The 21,443-nt window shown below is 30.7% G+C and overlaps 1 protein-coding gene across 6 annotated transcripts in view; it reads left to right on the top strand.

The window, feature by feature from the left end:
• LOC126858896 (FH1/FH2 domain-containing protein 3) overlaps positions 1-21,443 on the top strand; it is a 164,928-nt gene that overhangs the window by 67,370 nt on the left and 76,115 nt on the right. For all 6 annotated transcript variants that reach the window (XM_050609559.1, XM_050609556.1, XM_050609555.1 and 3 more), the window contains one exon: positions 2,133-2,248. In XM_050609559.1, the coding sequence (XP_050465516.1) occupies positions 2,133-2,248 (116 nt within the window). The remainder of the gene's footprint in view (positions 1-2,132; positions 2,249-21,443) is intronic.

Raw genomic sequence — 21,443 nt, 5'->3', positions numbered from 1 at the left:
TTGCTCTCATCTCATTTTACGTAAACGCGCGTGTTCCTTCGCGAAACCTACCGTTATTCCCCGCTGGCAGCGTGCCGCGCTGGACCTGGCGGAATCTTGATCTCTGAAAGAAGCGACCTAAAAAAAGAACGCGCCGGAAAAAAAAGTCGTCGTTCTCTCATCGGGATTACTTACCTCCGGCAATTTATCACCGGTCGATTCGGTCGTTACGAGAGGGCGGCGCGAGATCATGCGAGATTTATGTCGGCCGGGCGCGATCGTTCGATTGTTACATTTTTACGGTCTTTCGCGACGGGAAATTTAACAGAATCGTGGGACGGTGAATCGCGATCCGGGAAATTCGACATCTGTGAAGAATTCGATTTGGTCGGGCCGCAAATTCACTATCCCACGAGTTTCTTGTTGACGCTGCGATTCACTCGTTTCTTCACGTGCGACACGTGTCGTGCCGTCAAAACTAGAAACGCGCCAACTTGTTGCTTCTGCAATTTCAGCTTTTTTTTTCATCACTAAATAATTGTTCTTCGAGAGTAACGCGCGAAAAGCAGGAAATTCCAAAGATATTAGATGGCGATAATAATAGGATAGGATTTTTCTTAATACTTTCGCCGTCTTATTTGGGCTTAGTTTTATTAAGCATATCTTCGTTTTAATATTTTTTCCTGACATTTTCAAGATACTAACAGAGATTATTTCCCTAATTTTTTTTTTCAAAGCAAAATAATTGTTATGTCATTTATTTATTTTTTCATATTCGTATATATCTGATAAAACAGAAATTATTCCGTATAGTTTTTTAAATGCAAACAAAATGAAATTCGAGAAAAATTTATTGCGATTCTTAATTTACTACGCACAATCATTCGCGTGATTAATCTTATATCATTAAATAAATTTCACATATGTTCTCGCTACATGTTCATTACATCCTCGTTTTCATTTATACTTTTGATATTTTGAGATGAGGCAATATAAGCCGAGGGCTCTTTCGGTGAGAATCACCTGATTCTAAACCAAGCGATTATCATCTTTCGTATGGGAACAGCGCGTATGTGGACCAACTGATCTCTAGATAAATTTAGCAGATTAGCCGCATTAGCCTGGATTGTTGACCCGTAAGATTTCTATACGTGTTGCGTTAAATTTGTTCCAAAGCTTTGAAGATCTCTCAATGAGAGAAATGTTCATTTTGACTAAACTTTGACTAAATAAACTAAACTTGATTTTAAATTGATTATTCGATTTAAAAAACATTTCTCTTTTGAATTATACCGGCTTTTTAAACAGAAATTAATTTTTTGTGCAACAATAATTCATTTAAAGCTTGTTTGACTTTTTTTATTAAAAAGAACATTGGGGAAAAGTGATGAAATTTATATTGTCTCTTTTTAATAAAAATATCAAATAAAATTAAATAATAAATCAAAATTATGGAAAATACATAAAACTAAAGTTTTGAAACATAGTCTAAGTAAATAAATCCCATGTTAAGAGCTAAATAATTTAATATAAATAAATAAACAAATATATATGTATATAATATATTTTTAATAAAATATTTTTTCTATATACTCTATTAATATATTTAAAGTGGAGAGATGTAAGCTACTACTATGCGTAAACTTTCAGAGTTACATAGATTGTGACATTTATGAAGCTAATTAGGAATAAAATTTACATATTGCAAAAATTGCAGAAATAGAATTATTCATGCACTCTGTAAATTAAAAATTATTTATTCTTTTTTCTATTTAAGTTTCAATGCAAGAAAATTTCTTGTAAGAACATTTTATTTTATTTTAACAACATTAAAAAAATATTATAATATATATTTCTATTTGTCGTGGAAGGAATTCCATTTATGTTCTAAAAAAAAAAATCTGCATAAGAATCCTTTGTCCATTTACCAATAGACCGTAAGGATGGCGAGCTGGTGGAAGAGTTCGCGGTTCGATAAGCGGCTATGCGTTCGCTGCGGATGCGGCTCTTAAGTGGACAGCGGTTATGCGAAAAACGGCTAATAACCGCCATCGGCGCGGCAATAATTTCCGCGATGCGATTACCGCCGCGAGCGGCAGCATGCACGCAAAATAACACGTGTTTCTCAACGCAATGCGCTACCTGTGTTGCAGCTCGACGACACGGCGCTCCAACTGTACAAGGGCGGAGATTATGGCGCTTATCTGGACCTCGAGGCTTCCATCAACGAGCAACAGGAGGAGTTCGAGGGTTTCTACGAAGGTGAGAGGTGAGTGTCGCGCATAATCCACAATGGATTACAATTACTGCTAATTACGTTTCAAAGAATTTAGGATCAAAATTTAAAATGTCATTTTTTGCATTTACATATCAAAATTTTATTCTATAATTTTTATAATTTTTTTAAAAATTATCTACGTGGTAGGTAATACATGGTATTTTACATACGTATAATACATAAATATGTAGCTATTCTCATTATCCGGACAGAGTTTTAATTTATTTAAATTGTATAATGATAGAAGCCATTTCTGCCCGCTTAATTGCACTTCGGGACAGGGTTGTTTTCTTGCATGCCACCTGTAGTCGATTCTGTCGGGATAGACTGTGTATCTTTACGAGCCCCTTGCGGTTGGACTCCGGATAATCACACGGTGGACAGCCATGAACTTAGAGTTAAGGGTAATGAAGAAGATATTTAGGTGAGAAGAGGACAACGTGTTTTCTCGGCATAGTCACAGCGGGGATATTCGCGATTCATGTCTTGAAAGAAAAGCCGATGGTACTTTGAGTAGTCTCTCTCGTTAAGCGAAGACCTACCTCGAAGTAATGTGTTAAATAAATCAATGGTCGTGCAAAAAGTCTCGATAGAGAGTCAAGTAATTAGAACGCTTTAGTTTGTGATCTCCGAGGTGGGCGTTGAACAGGGTAATTTTCTTCTAAACAGTGCATTCAGTGGAGAAAATAGTTATCATTTGTAAACAGAATTTAAATGTACGCTGTGATAATAAAATAGCGGAATAGCCTGCATTAAGCACGCGCGTCATTTTGCGAACCATCATTAAAGTGTTTTCGCTTGCGGAGGAAAAGTTTTTAATTAAAATGCCGCAACAGCGAAATTACTATAATTTATTCGATTACAATTGTGTGGGGAGTATCTTTAAAAAAAAACTCGCTTTGTATATCTTATAAATTACTATATATCTTGCGTTAAACACATATAATAGATTGAATTAAATATTGCATATTGCGATGATTGCAATAATTACGATACATAATGCAATTATCTAATAATTGTTCAATTTTTTCGATTTTTTTGATTCTTTATAGCATTGCGAGGAATTTTTTTAAATCGAGATATTTATTTCTTTAAAATAATTTTTATATAAAATTATTTTATTACGAGGGAAAGATAGCTTTATAGCGCTTTTATCAAATTTTAATTATAATTAAAATTATACAATTATGCGCTTTTGAAGCATTGTTTCAAGACATTCTGTGTACACATTCTAGTAATAGGAATATTCACATGATGAAATATGCAGAAAACCAAGACGTTGGTTTTCTTCGTTGAAAATGCACGGCGGCTGTAGCAGTATATTTGCAGTCTGCGTATCGAATTCACGTTAATGCCATGAAGGCTAACCGTGCTCGTTGAGTATTAACGCGCAGGTAAATTCCCTTGGGAGGGGCGAGGTAAGCGCGACATTAAATTTAGTTCCCCTTTGAGAGTTTCGAGTCTCCGTGTCTTTTCGGTGACTTTCCATTCTCCCCGAACCTACGCGATTGCTCACCCACGTTGAGTGTTTGACAGCGAACAATGGCATCGAGAAACGCGGAAGCGCATATCATTTTTATTTTTATCATCTTTTCTTCCCACGCAAAGATATATTCTTGTGGTTCATTGAAAATTTATTTATCAAGATCTGCGCTTGGATATTATCAAAATGAAGAAAATAAGAGGAAAAGTCAATAATTATTATGCAAATAATGTACAGCTTATCTCTTAATCTTTTTCACACACATGTTATTTTATATAAATATTTTATTTAATTATATATTTTCTTTGAATTCCTTGCACATTACACAGTTCTGAGCTCAAGAAAAAATTGATTTTACATAATTATATAAGATTATATATAATATATGATAACATATGTAATTTTATATGACATATACATGTAATAATTTTAAAAATTAGGGCGATATGATTCTATCTTTATATAATCATATTTGGTCCGATCTGTTTTTTCATATATATATATATATATATATATATATATATATATATATATATATATATATAATCAGATCTATATGACCAGATCATCGCATCAAATTTCAAATTTAATTATATGATCCTATATAATTACACAAGTCCATTTTTTCGGGATTTCAACATTAAACATAGAAGATTCATTTAATAACATCATAAAAATTATCTCAAAAATTAATATCAAGCCTTGTTTCTTTTTGTACTTTTTTATTTTGATCACAGAAAAAATGCTAGAGCAAATATATATATGCATTAAAAATTTAATTACTCGTTACTTATATAAAAAAAAAAAATATTGTTTTATTTTCTAAGATATTTAAATTTAAAAAAAAAACTGGATGCAATTAAATTCAGAATCGAGATAGATTTTCTTGGATGCATAGCGCACTGCATGCGACGTGGTCGCGCATCTTTATTTTTGCGCGATTGATCAAGACTGGAATGGTCTCGTGCGCACACACGCACGTTGGAAACAAGATCGCTTCCAGTCCATTAATCGGCACTACATCAGTGTGTACTTACGATGCGTCGCCTTCGATTGGATTGCATTTCGTCAGCCGGTGTCGCGCGTACGAAGGCACGTTCGCGCGAAATGTCGAATAAACCTGCGGCAGTCGTACGAGGGGAAAGGTGAGGGAGCAGGGAGATTGAAATCGCGCTCGGACCATGATTTCGAACGACGAGAACTGTCGGGAGAGGAAATGGGAGTTAAATAAATGTTTGCCTGCAGAGATATGTGTTCCAATATTTGAAAGCCCGGAATTTCCGCGAACCGCAAAATGACATCATACGTTTACCGCATTCGCTCCTTTTCTCCGCCTGTCCACTTCACTCAGGTTCGATTTTTTCTCTTTCAAGCACACATACATAAATGTATATATATCCATCTAAATTGAAATAAGTTTTTGCAACGCGATAAACCAAAATGAAGACCAAGTTTTACTCTTATTGAATAAATTAGTGTAAATTGTGACTATGTTCAAATTTGAATAGAAATAATTACAGGATGTTAATATTATTTGCAATTATTTATCGTGTGCTGAAATAACGCTGGTAATAATTATGATCATTTTACCATTTTATTTATAAAATGTTCTTAAATTATATATCCCTAAATATATTTTGATTTATCTCTAAATATTTTTAAATTGTGCAAACACATTTTATTGACAATAGATGTAAAAGTTATAATAACGATAAAATGAAGAGAAATCGGTAAAATAATATCATAAATTTTCTGAATTCACGATTTATGATTTTCTTCTGTAAGTGGTTTTAGAAATTCACGCTTTGTTTACGGATCTGCTGATTATGACTGGAGATCGCTCGTAAAATGCTAAATTACAGAGCCCGTGCTCAGCTGCTGCTTCCATAGCGAATTGTCTGTCATTGCAAACGACGATAAGCCACCCACGACGGTTTTGCAACAATTATCTTGCATGTGTAAATGCAGTGTACAAAAATTGATGGCGAAAAAAAAAGGAACATATAATAGCTTTCATATGCTTGTGTAGATCAAGTATTTGCGATCAAGTCATATACATAGTTATGTAGTTGAAAAAATTTTTCGAGTTGATGTTTTTTGATTGAATTTATGTAATTTGCGGATGTGGAGAGAAAAATAGTTGGGATAGAAGGAAGGTAGTCAGCTTTCGCGCGGGTAACAAATCGTTTATCTCTTTGCGGTAATGTCTGGCAATTGTACACCCACGCGTACGAGATATCACCGTGTGCGTATCCGCGATATTTCTCACGCAGGCTGTTGCATCTCGCGCGTTCGCGAAATTATTTTGCGTATATCTGCATTCTAGGCAGTTATCTGCGTCTCGCGCATATAAACGGGGAGTTCCGTGCGTTAACAAATTGGAAGGATTTCTGAGAGACATTGCAAGCATCTTTTTCTAAAATAATTTTTTTAATAATTATTAGAATCAATAAAACAAATACATTGCTTTTCGATAGAATATTTAAAGTATATAATACAAAAAGTAAATTAAATATTTTCTGTAATGTGAATACATATATGTATGTAAATCGCAATACTTTGTGTCTCTTCCATGATTTAGAAAATTTTGTTCTAAATGTTGAAATTGTATTCTCTTGAAGATATTTTTTGTATTACCAATTTCTTTTTTTATTAATAATTATGTAAGAATTCATCATTCTGACTACTTGTTTATTTAATTCATTGCTTACTTTTATCTATGCGTAGTTAAGATAAAACCGCGATCGTACTTATTTCCATCCGTACTTATTCTGAGAATAAAATTTACCTACAGGCTTGTTTTTTCAATGAAATTAATCAGCCTCGGAGAAAGTAGACGGTCTAGTGGAACGTCGAAACTTATTTCTATTCCGTGCACGGCGTACTTAACTGAAAAGAGGTCCCTGCGGACCTTATCTAATAAACTTGATGTCATCGCATTTTCCTCTTATACGCCTTCTCATTTTAACTGTCTTTCTTTTTTTTTTTCCTTTTTCTGTTTTTTCTTTTTTTTTCAAAATCTTACGTAACTTATTTTGAATGCGCGTAGGTACCGGTATAATGAGGGTACATAATTACAATGAAAGATGTATACATGCATATCTGCAAATATAACGACTGAGGAGAAAAAAAGTATTATGAAAGAGAAAAACTGGCTGGAGAAATAGAGAAAGTGAATGACAGATATTCTCCCTTCAATAATCAGGGACAAAAGTCACTAAACATTTGTTATAGGCATGATGAGTAATCAGCTTCCTACATATCGGACTCATTAAGATATATACGCATATTTGTTGGAAATATTTTCTTAGCATGTCAGTGCATGGTAGACCAAAGTTTAGCTCCTTTTTGCTCACCAATATCAGGATTAAAATTCTGGACAATTTTTAATATATATTACTCTAGAAATTTTAGAAAAAATACTGTATATATTTTTTACTATTATCTCACTTGAAAATATAAATTATAATAAATAATAATATATTATACTTATCTTATTTTTGAAAACTAAAATGTAGAATTTATGTGAGAAATTATCTTTTATCATATTATCGTGAAAATACATTCACACATGTAATGAGATAATTTTATCCGAAGCAGTTACATGAGCCATATTGTAGCAATACGGTGCCATATGCGACGACTCGCATTGTCGTCTTTGCTTTTGAGATAACAGATATTTTGCATGACAACAGTGATCAGCCTTGCTGGAATCATGCAATTTACCAGATGTGCAAACTATGCTAATAAATCGTCTCATTAATGTCATCGCAGACTAACATACGTCAAGCGAACAGTGACATGAATGTTATTAACAGCGACAGCGATAGGAACGTAAATCAATTAGGACAATAATATAAATTGATATTGGTAAATTAATCGCTATTATATTGAATTGTCGGAACTCATTCGGAATTCACATCCTTTGTTCTTTACGCTATTAAATATTTCATGTTAAACTTTATTTTTAATTTTTCATATAATTCTTTCTTTGCAAATAGCTTTTAAATTGCATTTCTGTTAAATACATATTAAATCGCAAAAAAATTCAATTATATTATTTTACTAAAAGAACTATTTTAGCTTGGATATGGTGTAACTTTTTATAATAATATTTTTAGCATTGTTTTATAATATGAATTTAATAAAGTATATATTAAAAACATATATACATATATGTTAAATAGATATATGTTATTTAAATATATAAACGCAAGGCATACATTTATTACAATATGCATATCCGCGAAATTTTTTTTATGTTTATTGTTATGGCTTGTAAATTTTATTGTTATGAGAAATATGAGAAATCTTAATATGAATATTATATTGTATTATGATATATCAAATAACGAGATATTGTCGAAATAAATTTGCGATTTTTTGCAAGGGATTGTTTTCTTTGAAATTGTATACATTGCTGATTAAATTAATGAGTGTATGTTACTTGCGCGTTTCGAAAACTGGTGACTCACGTGCTTTAAGAATAGAGTTTACGCATTGCACTTACGATCGTTCAACACGCTATTGTATGCGAAAACAGTTTGGAGGAATTTGACGATGAAATAAATTACAATATGTCGAAATATGTTGGTTTTGTAAATCTTTTATTGGATTTTGCATTAATTGCAGTTTTAAAAAACATTAACACAATCTATTACATTTAATTATATATTTATACATAGAGATTTTTTATAAATTATTTAATAAATAATATCCGCAATTGTTGCCAAAAATTTTTTAACATTTGCACACGCGTTAGTGATATATTTTTTAACGAAGGGTGGTGCGACATTATCTGTCCTAAAAAGTGAAGGCTTACGAACAGTTGGCGATCCGGCTCGGAATAAATCGTATAACTGGGTTTCGAGATCTATTCCCAGGATATTCGGCTGGGCGCACCTCTCTCGTAACCGGCCGTTTTCACGTTTTATAAATATCTGTTTGTACGCGCGACAGGCGGGCGTTAAGTGAGACCGAGCGACAATGAGTCAACGCGCATATTATTATAAATAAATATACCATATATCGCTTTTATGTATATATGCCATAGTTTGTGGAAATAATGCTGTAAGATGGGATAAAATCACACCGTAATAAAATTGCGGTATGAAACTATATATGTAATTTGCAAAAATTCTGTTTAATTATTTTACTGATTTATACGAAGACAAAATTATTTTATATTATATTTTGCAACTAACTTTATGCACGCTGAAACTTTATGCATCTTCTGATGTTTCAATCATCATAGGGTAAAATAATGCAAATCTTCCATTGTTTTCAAAAATTATCTTGCCGATCTGTGGCTCTAAACTAGCAGTTGCCTCTATTGTTTAGCGGCATAGCCGATTTCGCAACGTGGGATCATTGGTGCGTTCGCCGGAAGAAAGGCGATGGATATATGAGAGAAATCTATTTTCTTCGGGTCAGGGTTTTAAACTGTTGCCCCAGCCATCTTCCACCATAGAACGCATAATTGCTGTTAAATCTTATGTAATATTGCACGATCAAACTCGACCGTGAACGTTTAATTGACGTCGCGAGAAACTCGTTGCTCGAGATATCTGACTCAATTATTCATCCGCAAGTATTGCGTAATATCAAATGCAGGCGTCATGAGCAGGAAGATTGAGCTTTCTTTAAATTCGAAAACACATATGTACAGTAAAAAAAAAAAATGCTTGATTTGATCAGAAAATGCTCAACAGCTCAATACTATCAGTGACATTTTCTGTTTGCTTTCTTGTTAGCTTTATTGCACTTTAAATGGACTTCGATAAATGAAAATGGCACACTAAGATATATATTGAGAAATTTCTGAAGCAAATATGTGTACATACATATTGATATATTTATGAATGAAAATTTTAATTTATCTTTTGTAAATTATCAAATAATATTTAATATTGGTAACTTATACTGTAAAAGATGCAGAAAGCAGAATAATACTAACTGATTTCGTGCCAAAATTTTCAGGAAATTAAAGATTAAAATTAAATAATATTTATTAAAAATAATATAATTAATTTAATTATTTTTAAATATATTATATATATTTTAAAACAATTTCTATGTGTAAAGTTTTAACTGTTTTAAATAATTATTATAGTAATTATAATGAAATATTATATATTTATAATTTAATATTAAATATTATATATTTTTATTATTTTTATATAATGTTGAAGTATAACTTAAGTCATTTTCTACAATTAATCCAAGAATATGAAATTTTTTCGTTATTTAATTCTATGATTAAATGTTGAACTATTTTTGTGCTGAATATTTGAAACATAAATTTGAAGATAAAATGATAATTTTATTGTGGAAATACGCTTTGTTTATCATGATAAGAATTTTGGAGATTATACGAAATATCAAGAAATTTCTGCTTAGAGAAAAAAGCCGAACAGGATATCATAGTTTCGCGGCGGATATATAGACATTTAGTAATATTTTAGGGACTTAAAACATACTATTTTTCCAATCCGATACTTATGGCGCGAGGTTTTCAGAGGAGAACCACAAATTGCATACAGTTGTACCACGTTGCAGCACATTCCCGGATTGCATCGCGTTATTTTCTTTTTATTTTTCCGCTTCTATATATATAGAAGAAAGAAATCTTATACATTCGTATATAGAGTAGAAAAATTTCCCTCTTTATGAATACGATTAATAAATCGTGAAATATAAATACGATAAATATAAATACAATTAATAAATATTGTTAATGACATATAATTATTATTTCATACAATTAAGTATTAAAACAAAACTACTTGCGATACAAAAATAATTTCTATTCTCTACAAGATAAATTATTATTATTTCAAGAAAAAAATTCTATATGTTCAGTAATGATGATCCGAAACTTATTAAATAGATATACATTTGGGAGAAATTTGCTTTTGTGTATCGATTTATTTGCGGTTCAATGAAAACGTCGTGCTGGCTAAAATCCCTATATCGAAAATCGGAAAATGTTTCCTCGATTAAGAAATGTCCAGTCATCCTCGGAGTTTCGTGCCACCGCCGATGGTATAAAAGGATGAAAGTGTAGGATGGCAGAGGACTTTCGTGTATGTGGCCAGCACATAAGCTTGCTTCGGGACGCGCTTTAAGCGATATTTCAGAACACTTTAACTGCTCCTTTTACTGCCAGGTGGAACTAACTTCTGCCTGGCGATGTCTAGGCACTGCCTCGTAAACTCTAGGTTGTCCAGTCATCTGGATAGTCGTAACTTATGATCATACCCGTGTATTAGACTGTCTGTTTTTAGGTTCTTCCTTGTTAGCCTGAATATATCTTATATAGAAGCGCATCTCTTTTGATTTGATCTCATACAATTGAAACAATAAACTGTGATGACTTATACAGGCCTACATTTTAATTTTTAAGATTTTATATGTTTGATATTAAGCATAAATTTTTAATTTATTTCACGTTGTTTCTAGTTTTTAAATAGTAATCATAATAAAATATTATATATTTATAATTTAATATTAAATATTATATATAAAAGATTTTATATTAGTACATACACAAATTAATAGAATAATTTCTGAATCTTGTAAAAAAGTAAGCACACATATAAATGCGCGATTGATTACATTAATTTTTGCTTTATATTAAAAGAGGGAGAGGGAGAGTTTTTTTTATAAAAAAAGCTAAAAATAGTAAGACTTAAGATAAAAACACGCGTTTGTAATAATTTTATTTATTACATCTTTTTCCCACGAAAACGAAGACGTAAGCCGGGATAAGAAAGGAAAGCTTAATCGCTCGTGATCCCAAAGACTCGAAGCTCGAGGATTGAACGTAACCACCGCGATCGGCTCGCGCCACGTAAGCTCGAGAGCTTTCAGATTTAGGTACACTGTTGAAAACAAATGGTCTCCAGGACCAATGGCTCGCCGCATCGGCCAGTAATTACGAGCTGTTACCACGCAATGGACGAGAGAGAGAGGCCAGACCCGTGGATCAGGCATTGCCTCGTTACACAATTAAATTTACGATCGACTCGAACGCGATCGGACGTGGCCGGTAGCATGGGGGCAGATATAAATCGCAGAGCGTCGGTTTGAGTTATACTCGATTGGTGATGGTCGATTAAGGTCGACGACAGGAACTCGTATATTTCGCGCAAGAAACCATACATTGGGAGAGGAAAGCGGCTGCATCTGTCTGGATTTTTAAAAGAAAAGAAAACAATTTAATTTTTTTTTTTCTTTAACAAAGGAGTGCTTTATTAATTTTATGGGAAAAATATAATACCTTGTTAATATTGCAAATAAATTTTAGAATACTCTTTTCAGGACAAATAAAGTTAAAAGTGCATGAGTAAAATAATATGAAACATTTATCAATATTTGACATGAATAATGTAAAGAATTTTTATTTAACATTTAAATTACAATTTATTTTTTTACATATGTATTTTCGCATTACAAATGTCCTCTAATTAACAAGATACATTTAATTTAATTAATTTAATTAATTACAAAATACATATGCTTTATAACTTATTTTTTTCTAAATATGTAGTTTATTCTGAATAATTTTTCATGAAATTAGCAGTTTTATTTTCTCGTGCAAATTCTTTTCATTGATATTATTCACGTTTCAAGAATAATTATAACCATTAGCCAAATGAGATAAATTAAGAACATAGTATAAGAACCGTATCGATCGTATATAAGAATCGTATGTAGATCAAGTATAGTCTGACATGCAAAGATAAAGAAGTGTCAACAGAAGAAATAAGAGTGACGGTGCGCAGTGAGACTAACTATTCCGCGTGGTTAACTCAAATAAGGAAACTGTCGTCTCACTGCGAACCGTAAGAAGTTCTGAAACTCTTCCAGAATTTCCTGGAAGGGAATTCTGTAGAACTCGATGTGTATAATGCTGCGGTATTTTACAGAAGCGTATCTGGCTGTGGCTGTAAGCAAAAGCGGTAGGAAGAAAAGTGCTACTCACTCCATTCACGATATCTTGCTCTGAAACTTTGTCGCATCGTGTCGTAGAATTTTACTAGCTTTTTTTCTCGACAACTCTGAGCTTAGTAAATCTTTGCAAAAGTCGATGTATAGCTATATATAATTTTCTTTATATCAGATTATATTATTAAATTACGCGCAAAATATTGTTAACTCGATTTTACAAAGTCTATTGTGAATGAATCTGTAACTTGTAAAATGCGCACATGATATATATACATTAAAATTTTTTCTAGCTTAAAAATAAAAATAATAAAGAGATCAGGTTTTATGTTTTCTTTTCTTTTAAATATTTTCGAATCAATTTTATTAGAGAAATCTACTTATTATTAGATAGACATATTTTTTTATAATTAGTGTACATTATTTTACATATTTAATACATATACACTTAATAAGTACTCTTTAGTCTTATTGCAAATTGTCCATTATTTATTTTTGTCTTTATTTTTGAACGAGAACTACAGAAAGTTATACAATATCATTGCATTCTCATCTTTACATCTCTAACCATTATCTAATTTTGTGATAGTCGAAAGAGTACATCTTGCTCGCATTGCAGGCCAAATGCGACCGTGAATGCACCGAGATGCATCCCCGTATTTGCATAGCTGTTCGTGCGTCGTCGTTGAGTGCACAGACATGTTTTCACGATATATATTTCGTATATAAGAGAGGCACAATTCCCGTCGATTTGGTAGTTTATACATATTCGTGAAAATGCACTGAGAGCGTTCACATTTCCCGAATTGAAAAAAAAGCCCTTGTTAGAATCGTTTTACGTTTATATGTTATAACGAAGAATTATACATTGGGTGGCCTCACGAAACTCATACATATTTACATATCAATAAAAAGTTTGGAAAACTTTATTATACGTTGCATGCATGAGCCGAGATATCATTAATCCTTTCTAATAATAAATTCGTCTGATAAGAATAGCCAAGAAAAAATCTTTAAGGTAATCAGAAAGTCACATAATGTATTTTAAATGTTTTTTAATTGTGAAAGTTATTTATTAGAAGATTATTTATTAATATGGTTATTTCAATGGAATCAACTTGATTTTTTACGCATTTTTTAAGTCTTAGTAATACAAAATTACAGAAACTATATAAATATAACTATTGAAATTTCAACTATTAATTTTAAATTAAGTAGATCTTAAGATTTAATCGAAGTTATGAATGAATTAGAAATTAGATTCAATGAGATTAAAATTGTTCTTGGATTATAAAAAATTCATTTTTTTTAGTTGCTGTTTTATTTATTATTTTAATGCTTCAAACTTCTTTGTATTATGCTGCAAGAGTCCTATCATTCTCAATCTTTCTTACTTTATCTCTTTTTATTTTTAACCATCTTCAATATCCCATTTATGTCGAGTCTTCTATTAGGATGTTTCTTTGGAAAGTAAGGACCACTCATCTTTGTATGATCGGTCGATGAATTTAACCATCCGCGCTCTCTACAATATCTTCTAACATGAAAAGAACGTAAACTTTCGCAATTTTCACGAAAAATAATTTGTTATTATAAAACAACTGAAGTTGATACGAATTTTTTTTTATAACAATATGCATTTGTTGAGATTAGAGAAAATATTTAAATTATTTTTTTTTTATTTTTATTATGAATACTTTTGTATCAAAAATTAATTTATATAAAATTAATAATATTGCTCTGATATTTTTATATCAAAGACAAAAATGTATATTAATTAATCAAAAATTTAAAAAGTAATCTAATGAATTGGATGCAATAAAAAGATATTTATATAAGACTAATTTTCGACTAATTTTCTATAAAATTTTAAGTATATTAGATTTATGGGCAGCAACTCTTTTGAATGTATTTGAATCAAATTGCAATTTTTATCACACAGATTTACCTATGTCTTGTATGAATTTGATGGTGAATTTTTCGTAAAATAGTAATAATTTTTTATTTCTCTCCGAAAAAAATAAAGAAATAAATGTTATCTGAAATTTTTTGCAATAAGCATGTATATATAAGTGAGATAACTATCTTTTTTTCTTAAACTCCAATATTTTTTTATTTTCGAATCCGTCACGATGCAAAAAATTCTTCCATGTTTTTTTTGAAATTTTAGTTTTTATTCTACTTTATATATCGGAAGAAAAACCCAAAAATCTGAAGAAGGTGGAAATGAAGCGGATTCTGATCATGTTGACACTTCGTAAGCAGGGATCTATTTTTGTCTTTTAGGTCGCGGTGGAAATCCCTCCACTCCGATCTCGATCTTGATCTTGTGCTCCGCCAGAAGGCTAAGATGAGCAACTACATATGAAATGCATTCGCTTGTGATTCATTTGATATTCTATGTGTATTCTGAGTCATATCCATTTGTGCGTTTGTTTGTATTTTCTTCGATCAGTAACTCAATGTATCTGTAATATTTTGTAAGATTCCTTATTATACTACGTAGAAAACTCCTATTATGCAATGTATTAAGAGCAATGGCTATAAATATGATGACAAATTAATTTACTCGATTAAAATATTTGCCCATTATTGCGAAAAACATGCGAAGACAAATACACACATAACAATTTTTAGATTATTTTTCAGTACTAAAAATAAAGTTAGCAAAGAAGAGTTATGAATATTTTAAGGGTTTCTATTACAAAATTTTTTTAAAAAATTTATTAATTTGTAAAAAGAAATATTTTTATGTTTGACAAATCATTGCCAAAGTAAATTTGTCAAGAAAAAAAATGGTTGAGAAGAAAAAACAATATTACTATTATATTGTCTTATAAAAAGATCCACTTTTCGTTTCTTTTTATTAGCGAAAACTATGTTATCACGTATATTCCTTTTGCCATTACCGTTTGCTAATCCAGCAGAGTGATTTTTTTTTGTTGGAAAAGAATAGCAACGAGAAAAGACGAGACCGCAACGAGCGGTCGTACAAAGCAACGAGCAGTCTCCATAGTCTTTTCGGTATATATCTTTAATCCTGAGATTTACGCAAAGCCAAAGAGTTATGGCCAGACAAACGCGGGATCTTGTGGTAGAATTAAAAGACTTGCGGTTTCCCGTAAATTCTGTTACAATAGCGGAATCTTGTTCACTAATATAGTGATGAAGTAAACTTTTGTTGAATAAGGAAAAATTAAAAATCATGACAATTTTATAATTAATATTTTATTGAGATAATCTAACATTTTTGGCATATATTTAGTAAATATCTAATGACTTAAATAATGACTTAAAATATCTAAATGCTTACATAAAATTTTGTTTTTGAAGGCAAAGTATTTTATGAAGGAGAAAGGAAATAAAAATAAATACTTTTTTCTTTATTTAAATTTAAATTAATTATTGCTCGTATATAAAGTTTTCTTGTTTTGCTATTTCATTGCTTGCTTTCTTTACATTTTTTATTTTTCTTATTCTTATTTTATTGCTGCAGCTCTCGCTTCTTTTCTGTTCACTAACTCTCAAAGAGAGTAAAGTCTTCCGTAAAACGGATTTCATTAATTGGATGGTCGCGAAATGGAGAGCTGAACGGTGAAATTGATAGCTCGAGAAGTTATAGCGTCTTTTACGCTTCTCAGTCAAAGGATGTTTTACGATATTAAAATGAATAAAATATTTATAAAGCGTCGATTTGTGTTTCTTTTATGCGTTTCTAAAAACTTTTTTTAATCTGATATGCAAGATAAGCGATGGATCATCATGTAAATTATAATAAAAGTTAAATTAATGGTTAAATTATTTAGCAGCCAAGTGAAATAGAACGAATAGAATTGCCGGCAAAATATATTTTTATATCATGGAATTTATATTATAGAATTATTTTAATGATGATATATATTTTTGTATTAAATTTTTTTTTCTTGCTAATAAATGTAGCCATAGTAATATTAAACGTTTTTAATTGAAAAACGGTGATCAAATATGAAAATGTTATTTTTAATTTTGTGTGTGTGTGTGTGTGTGTGTGTGTGTGCATATCTTATTCAGAAAATACATTTAAAAAAACCAAGATATTTATTAAATTAATTATACAAAAACAAATTAATTGAGCATTTACTATCATTGATTTGGTTAATTGATGTTTCTGTTAATCTATCACAATATTTGAGGATAGCGAATCCGAAGTTATATAACATAAAATGTTGTGCAAATCCAGTTTAATCCTGATCTGCGAGTTATTGTTTGACCTAATTCGATTGTTTAGCTTCTGCTATAGAATATGTTATAGAATCTGTTACCTCCCTCTCTTAAAAGAGAGTGAGAATAAATGTTTATGATAAAATTTTCATAAAATTGGATGAAAAGAAACTAATTATGTTTAATTTATTATAAGCCGTTTAATATCCGCTTAATCTATAAATGAAATTACTGTTATTATTTTTGCGTCATTAAATTATGTTGTCAAGATACAGCGTTTCAACATAATCAAATATCAACATTAGTACGAAACTCATTTTTAGTATATTGTTTATTTCGTGCATTAAATATTGGATTAGAAAAACACAATTACACGTTTTCCAGAATAAAAATTTTGCAACAGCGAAATTAATTTGCGAGAGGGTTTCTAAAATGAACACACAGATACGTATCACCAAAAGAAATAAGAGAAATGTAGCATTATAACGTAAAGCAATTAGCGAATGTAGCTGGATATGCAAAACACTCTCATTAAATTTCGGTGCCTCTGATCTTGGCGCCGTCCGTTATTTTTCCATCGTCATAAAGCGGGCCTCTAGCAATTATGTTCATCGCCTCGTTAAATTTATTATGACGAAACTGTTAGGCGGCATTATCTTGCGAAAACGCAACTCGCGCCTTTAATTCCGGTTACGCGCAATATGCGTCTATTGCGAGTTTTTAATTAAATGTGTCACGTTCGCGGGATCGTGCAACTGATCTTGCAGTTTAAGCAAGTTTCCAGGCTAAAAAAAGAGAGCCTTTTTATACCATCCGCCGCTCCATTGCCCATTCTCCTTCCATCTCTCCGTTATATTCCGGCGAGCAGAAATGCAATGCTCGTTTTTTTTCTACTTCAGGAAGCCGGTATAAAAAAGGCTTTTCCGGAAAAAAATGCGTGGTTTTATTGGTCATATACATATCATCCCAAAAGTCGCGCACAATTCAACGCAACTGCAGATTCTTTGGTAATTTCAGGTTGATTTATTTTTAGCGAGAATTTGATTAAATCTTTTTCTGATTGTCTAATTTTCTAATTTATCATTACTTTTTTTAACAATTAAGTTTGATTGAAATTATGTTAAGGTGAAGTTTATTGGAATTAAATTGTAATGTGGTTATTATTTATTATTTATAATTAAAGACTTTATTGCCGAAAATAATATATATTGTCGAAAAAAACTCTGGGAATATATTTTCTACCTTTCTACAAAAAAGAAACTATCTCTAAATTCTTTTGAGAGCGAATCTTTTGTTTCAAATTATTGAGATCTGAATGATTGAAATAAAAATCATTTGTCTTCTTAACAAACTGCAGTTTCTAGTTGAGAATAGTGTGCTATTGCTGAAGCATTCTGTATACGAAGTGCATCATGTATAATAATTCTTCTGCTATTCAGTCCAGCATTCTTGTGCTATCCTTTTTGTCTCTGTCCTGTTGTCTCGGTCTTTTTCTTTCACCGTTTTTCGTTCGTACGCGAGTCGACTCACTGAAATCTTGAATTTCAGAACATCCGAGTTACTTCTTGCAATATAATACGTAAAATCTCACTCACGAGACACTAGTAATATACAGGGCGTCCTTAATATCAATTACAAACTCTATTAAAAATTTGGACATTTTTTTTCTAATTAGATTATATTGCTTAATATTATATATAGCGTGTATATGCATGTATACAATTATTTCATTAATTTTATTAATTTATACGATAATTTATCTAAATATATAAAATAAAATTAATTGTGCGAAATTTTATCATTTATTTTTCTTGATTTAATTTCGATGAATTTGTTAATTCAGCAATTTATGTATCGATGTTGAAAGAAACGCTAGCTCTTTTAATTTAAGCTTTCGATATTTATAATAATAAAAAATATTTAGAACACCTTATATATGTATCCTACATATGCATTACCTATGAAAAAAATATGGATGCTCATTTTTTCAAGCGAAAACAACAAGCTCTCTATTTAATAGTTTTCGTAGATTAAATGCATTTTAATTTTATCGGATTAAATGTATTTTAATTTTAAATATTTACACTCACGATCTGCTACAATGTTATTCTTATTATTTTCTGCGGCATTACATTTCCCCGGAGACTAAAGAAATATACAGAGCGAAATCTTACTCGCGTTAATACAATGACGAGGAATATCACGATGAGATGATCGATACTCCTGCGCATTACGAAAGCTCCTAAGGGAAATCTCAACATTTTGGTGATCCGCGTTATTGCCAAGTTTAAAACTGCTTTTTCTCTGTCTTTTCCAGGCTTTTTCAGGTTTCCAACTAAGATACTTTTGCATTTCTTTTTGCAGAATTTATTTCCGCGAAACTTGTGAAAGATTTCATGACATGGATTCGTGTAAAAATACAGTTGTTTCTTCATTATTTCAAAATATTGAAAAAATACAATCAATTTATTTACTCACAAATCTGCAATAAATAAATATTTTTGTAATTTTTATAAATGATTCTTAAATTGCATTTTGTCCAATTCAAGATTCTCATTGCAACAGTATTTATCTATATTCACTTTTTCGAGAAATAGACAATCTTGTGATTGCTAAAAGACTTAAGAATCAAAGTATTAATTACTTTGTTTTATAAATAAAATTCAGCAATTTTATTTACATTTTATTTTACGATAATCTTTTCGGGCTTTGTCGAAAATCGGAATTATTTTACCTGGGGCGATTATGGTTTTGCAATAATACTAAGTGTATCATTATGTACACTTGTATGTATTTACATGTATACAATTTTACTTTATTCTTTTATGGATTTTTTTTTTTTAATTGATGGAAACGTATCAAATTATCTATACTTGTTTGTAACACATTGTACATAATGAATATAAAAAAATTGAATGTAACAAAATTGCGTTTTTAATACAACTTAAAATACAAATGTTGGTTGTGAATTATATACATTAAGTAACGTTCTTTTTGACTTAACGATTAAATAATTGCAGATTTCTCCATTTTTTATTTATTTGATAATGACAGAAATCAAGTTATAATAAAAAATTATACATGCGTAATGAAAATTATTGCTCAAATTTTTATAATCCGTGTACATTAATTTTGATAACTGTATCATCAAATTTTTATTCTAGAAAAATTTGTCCAAACTGAAAAAAAAATTTTATATCAAGAATTTCTAACAACGAGGTTATAAGTATTTTTCAGTGATTTCGTATATTTATATAATAGGTCGTTGATGCATTTGATCTCTTAGTATAAATTAGATCATTAATTTTGTCGTGTGTATCTAATCGAAATCTCGAACTTCGCATCTTATTGCTTGCAGGAATATGTCCCGATTTATTGATCGATATTCGTTTGTGGCAATAATTGATTACGAGATAAGTTGCATTAGATGCACATTGTTGCGATGTATCAATATCTTGTAACAAGATTAATTAATATCATTTTATGTTTGGGAAATAGAAAGACGGACTTTTCTTATATACAAATAGTATATATCTATGTAATTTCAAAATGAAAGAACAATTTAAATTAAATATTTCATATTTGTATAAAAAATATTTAATTTCATTAAAATTTAAAAAATATTCATAAACGACGATTTTATTTATTGTTAAAATTTGACATGACAAATAATATATATCTATGTAATTTCAAAATGAAAGAACAATTTAAATTAAATATTTCATATTTGTATAAAAAATATTTAATTTTATTAAAATTAAAAAAAATATTGATAAACGACGATTTTATTTATCGTTAAAATTTGGCATGATAAAATAGAAAACCTTGCGGTAATTACATGCCGTAATTTGCAGATAGTCGATCGCTTGTAAGTCCCGACCGAGACAGTGGTTTGGTTTGCGCCATAACATGCCTCTTCCTATTTTATTCGATTTATTTTAGATAATTTGAATAGATTGCGTGCAAGTATCGTACACGCAAATGTTGTCGAACCGCGATTTAAGTGGCCGGCGACGCCATTCTCCTGAGAGAATGAGAAAAAGTCAGCTAGCGAGAAAGGCAATCGTGTCGGAAGCGAGTAAGCAAGCAAGCTGGACCTCCGCGATCAATATCAGTGATCTTCGAGATAATTGGTAATTAAGCTCGCAAAAGGACTATATATGCCTCAGCGTCGTTAGGTTCACCCTAATTATCGTAGCCGAGGAATTCTGGGAACAGGGCAACCAATGACACGTCTTCATTAGCCTTTCATGAATTCATTCGTATCACTTATCCTTTACCTCTCTTTCCTTCTTTTATTCTCTTTCTTTCTCTCTCACCGTTCCTTGTTCTCTTTCTCCTACTTTTGTCTCTACATGCGTTATGCTAAAGCGCGTTTACGTTACATCATATATGCATTATGCGTACAGAATACATCATACCCATAATGCACTCTAACCGCTGACAGGATTAGATCACTTTTGGACACATAACTGATGGAAATGTGCTAATGACAGCGAAAAATCCCCGTTAGATAATTCCGACAATATTGCGTTATTTAAAATAAATTGAAAT

This window comes from Cataglyphis hispanica, chromosome 2, assembly GCF_021464435.1.
Source record: "Cataglyphis hispanica isolate Lineage 1 chromosome 2, ULB_Chis1_1.0, whole genome shotgun sequence".
Classification (NCBI taxonomy): Eukaryota; Metazoa; Arthropoda; class Insecta; order Hymenoptera; family Formicidae; genus Cataglyphis; species Cataglyphis hispanica.
This window is presented reverse-complemented; position numbering and strand designations above follow the sequence as displayed.